Source organism: Apaloderma vittatum, unplaced genomic scaffold (assembly GCF_000703405.1).
Source record: "Apaloderma vittatum isolate BGI_N311 unplaced genomic scaffold, ASM70340v1 Scaffold45518, whole genome shotgun sequence".
NCBI classification, from domain to species: Eukaryota; Metazoa; Chordata; class Aves; order Trogoniformes; family Trogonidae; genus Apaloderma; species Apaloderma vittatum.
Window position 1 is genome coordinate 1 of NW_009729948.1, and position 4,692 is coordinate 4,692.

The window sequence follows — 4,692 nt, forward strand, 5'->3', positions numbered from 1 at the left end:
CCTGCAGGGATTTGTTCGGTTATTCTTCTTTTATCCCCGGAGCTGTTCTAGGAGTGAGGCTGTCGGGTTGGCCTACTGTGGTTATATTTAAGGCCATTCACATTAATAATATTTTTTTAAAGATTACTCTTTGCAGTCCCGCATGCTTGGATATCATCAATGTAATCCTCGTTCTTTTGATCTCATGCCCTGCTTTTTTTTGCTCTCTGGTTTCTTTTTAGGTAAAAATGAAGACCAACAAAGGAGGAAGATTTAGATCTTCCTTTAAATTGAAAAAAAAAGGCATCAAAGTAACAGGAAAATGGAAAACTGTAGAGATCGACCCAAGTCTATTTGCTGATGAGGATTTTGGTGACATAGTGTGCTTGGAGGAGCTTACAGATTACAAACTAGTAAGTTCTTCCAAACTAGGGGAGGTAAAAGAGAAGAAGAGAAAGGCTGATAGTGTCTCAGATGAAGACAGTGAGGAGCAAGCACCTGTTGTCTCTCCCAAGAAGAAAAAGAAAACTAAAGGTTTAAGAAGCAAAACGGATACCAGCAATGAACCTTGTGCAGCAGAAATAGATGTGTCAGTTGATAAAGAGGCAAATTGCAAGGACCGTGGACACGTGGCTGAGACCACTTCAAGCAAAAAAGATGCTCCAAAGAAAAAGAAGATAGCGAAGAATAAGGCTTCTCAAGCTCAGGAAGCTCTTCCATCAGTACCTACTTCTAAAAAAGTTAAAAACTGGACGACAGAAGTTTTGTCTGCCTCAGCGAATCACAAAGCTGACGTGTCGGCATGGAAAGATCTGTTTGTACCTGAACCAGTGTTGCGGGCCTTGAGCTACCTGGGGTTTAGTGCTCCAACTCCTATTCAAGCCTTAGCCTTGCCTTCTGCCATCCGGGATAATATGGATGTTCTCGGTGCTGCAGAAACAGGTAAAAATCTGTTAAACTGGCTGTATATGCTGGGAGCTTCCCATCTCCTCTCTTTAGGTACAGCTCAAGGTTATGAGTTTATATCTGTAGCAGAAGAAGCATTCATATGTAGGAGAAGAACTTGTAGTTTCTGCACATCAAATATAGTAATAATGATTCATTTTGAATTATTAAGGCTTTGTAACTTAAACACAGGATGTTCCATCTTTACAAGGTACAGTGTGCAAAGCTTTGAGGTCTCAGTGAGATTTTATGCTTTTGACAGAAGTCTCTTTTTCTGTTGTTTCTCATTTTTATTCCTTTTTGGGGGGAACTGTAAGCACTGCAAAGGGCAGAATTAGTCATAGAATCATAGAATGGCCTAGGCTGGAAGTGACCTTAGAGATCATCTAGTCCAACCTCCCTGTTTTGATGAAACAAACTGTCATTTTTCCGACAGCTTAACTTCGGTGGATGTCCGTGTGCCAAGGCAAAGCAGGGAACTAGATTCCTCTGAAGATGATTCAGCACTCACTTGGAGCAGTAAACAAATTGTAGGCACAGTGCTGGGTGTGGATATGGCCTAGGCCTTTGTCGTAGCAAAACAGGCCCACCCTGTGCTCTGGCTCTGGTCTTGGCGTGTGTATTGCCACTAGCCCTTCACACTGCTTCTGCTTCAAGTGAGTATTACATGGGTAGCCCCAGAGGTACTGTCTCTAGTCAAGCTTTTGATCTGCTCATGCCTCAGTCTTTGAGCATTGATAGTCTTTGTGAAGTTTGTTACAACTCCTTATGTACTTAATGCTGTGAAGTCTCAGAGCATTACTTTGCCCCTAACGTTTTTGCTGCTCATACTTTTGATGTTTCGTGTTCTTCAGCAGTGCAACATTTTTACCCCAAAAACTGAAAGTAGGAAGCACAGTTGGAAGCTGCCTTGGTTTAAAGACTTCCTTTGCATTCTTTTCATCTGTTCCAGTTGCCTTATCTCACTGCTTGTCTTGTAAAATCATTTACTGCTCTTGAGCATGAAAGTATAGTAACTAATAAGATCTGCAGTCATTTGCATTTTTATTTTAATTAGAAGCTAGGCTGGTGCTATTAACTTTAATAAGATTAGAAAGCCCCACAGGGAGTGTTTTTGGAAATGGAACTGAAAATTCGAATTGTGTTTTTGTGCTGCAAAAAAAGTGCCCTTTTGGCAGTGCTGGAAAGTAAAATACATCTCTAGCTGCAGAATGGAAAGCACAGTTTGTGGCAACTTAGGTTGTTGCTAATTTTTTATAACCCTGAGGTAATAGGACTGTGTTTTGCTCATTTATTTTCTTTCACAAGAGAAAGACAGTTTTCTCTCTAGAGAGCCCAGTGGGTCACCAGTGTTTTTGTAGAAACTGAAGATGTAATGATATCTGTTAGGAGGTGCTGCAGCTGGGAGAGATAAGCTCTCAGTTCTGCTTTTCCCTTAGCATTGGGCCAGAGGGCAGAAGGTAACAGAGCTATTGGTCTTCCCTTTTTGGTAGTAACACAGGGAAGAAGGGTAAGGTTTTGATGTAGCAGTGAAAATCAAATGCAGGAAATGTCAATGCTTTTTTTTTTTTTTTTTCCTTGCAATGGATCTAACCAGTTCTATTTATTACCATGTAAAAGTAGGAAAGGTTTTGGTTAAAGAACCAAATTTTATCTGTTTAAAATCTTACAATCTAAAACCATTTAAAAAAGCATGAAATAGCTTGAGGTATAGTATTTGATGGTACCAAGATAGACTTTTCTCCTGGTTTTGCAGGCCTGGCTATCGTATTTCGTTTGTGTGTTGTGAGGTTAATATGCCCTGTGAAGTGATTATCTGTTTAATTTGTGGGTGAATCTGGTGCTTGTAGAATAGTCCTGATTATCACAGCCATAATCTATCTGGGTGTGGTATTGACATTTGCATCAGCCAAGTTGAATTACATGTAATTCTAGATCAGCAGTGTTCTTTACCTTAAAAACAGATATTCTGGTAATACAGAGTTTTATTGTATAAGTCGTTTGCAAATCCAGATTATAAACGTTTTCTGCTTCATGGGCAGAAGTTGTAAGAGCTATCCCAGGCACACATAAAGGTGGGGAAGTGGATACGAGGAGACTTTGCAGCAGTGTTGATTGGGATAATGATACTGGGCTTGGCTGTTTATTGACTAATATTATTAAGGTGCTGCACTGAATACGTAAACTTCTGCGTTGCTGAATTTGGCAAACCATTACAGGCAAATGGTGCTTGAGGAATTGAGATGAGATTGCCAGGGGATGGCTTCCCAGCAGTCACCTATTATAGGAATGGTGTAATACTGTCTTGTGCTCCTGAGGCTGCTTTTTTGATCAATGAACTGATATTTATGAGAACCTTAACTGGGGTGGGTGTGCTACCAGACAGGGATGTGACTTAGACTTTGACGTGGTGAACCCCTGAAATTAAAGTCAGGGGAGCATTTTTGTGTTTAACAGCCCCCTCCTCTCCAAAGTGGATTACATGTTTTAAATCAGATTTTTGATTACAAAAATGTGAGCTGGTGATGGATAAGGAATTTGGACAGTAAAGTACTTCAAAATACAGTTTCTTAGAAAGCTGTAAACGTGGTGCTGTAAATTAAAGATGGTAGCAAATCCTTCACGTGCATTCCAGTTTGTCCTTGGCCTCATTTCCTATTCCCTTATTTGGAGAAGATAATCAGAACTGTCAATTAGGGCATGGTATTCTCCTTAAGGGCATACAGCTCTTTAAAAATATCTTGGCTGCAACTGCAGCTTTTAAAAAAAAGTTTCAGAACAAGTGAATCTGCCCGACATGCTAGAGATTGAAAAAATACCTGTTCCCCAGGAAGTATGCTACTGATGACCTCAAAGAGATGTATAAAGGGAACAGGAGAGAAGATGCTGTTGCTGCAAGTTTCTCATCTTCTAAACATCAAGAGTTTGAGTGTGTTACAACTGTATGTTTTAAGAACAGTATGTGATTGTCTGTTGTTTTTCTCATCTTTTCAAATAAATGGCGTGTCAGTCTGTATTATTATTCTTCGTTTTTTTAGGAAGCGGCAAAACGCTTGCGTTTGCAATTCCAATGATTCACTCTGTGCTGCAGTGGCAAAAATTAAATAGCTCAACAGCCAGAAATGACAGTGTTTCTGAAGAGTCCCATCAGCATCATGATGAAACAAGATGGGAAAATGAGGATGAAGCAGAAAAACTAAACCATCAGCACGTTGAAGACAGTGGAGATGAAGATGATACATCTTTCACAACAGGTTCTGCGAAGGTGTTTGAGAATTTTGAATTTAATTCTAGCGATAAGGCATGTACCGTTGGTTTCAACAAGAAGAGACCTCTTTTAGGACTGGTCCTTACTCCCACAAGAGAATTAGCTGTACAAGTAAAACACCACATTGATGCAGTTGCAAAGTTTACAGGTATGTAGACCCCATGGGCCATGTCCCAGATTATGCTACATTTGGATCTTGTCATTGGTGTTGAAACGGCATGCGTGCCATAGTTTCCTCCACATCATAGAGTTGAGGTGGCTTTTGACGGGTTAGGGTTCATTGTCACTGGTATTTGAGAAATGCATTAAGATTCTGCAGTGGGATTCATGTGGAAGTAAACCGTTAATGAGGGATATTTTGCTTTGAATTGTTTCTTCTTTCAAATGGCTATTGACTTTTGCTATAGCGACAAAGTATCAGTGCTAGATACCCAGCCACGAGTAACCTTGTTCTAGTTTTGAATAATGTATCTTATATATAAAAAAAATCCATTTTATAT

General features: G+C 39.9%; 1 protein-coding gene across 1 annotated transcript; it reads left to right on the forward strand.

Annotated features, from left to right (window-relative positions):
• Positions 1–227: 227 nt before the first annotated feature.
• On the forward strand, positions 228–4,340 carry LOC104269680 (ATP-dependent RNA helicase DDX24-like; the record flags this gene model as incomplete). The annotated part of the gene is made up of 2 exons (XM_009874598.1): positions 228–921; positions 3,963–4,340. Coding segments are annotated over exons 1-2 (1,072 nt in total), but the record flags the coding sequence as incomplete, so codon positions are not given.
• Positions 4,341–4,692: the final 352 nt, after the last annotated feature.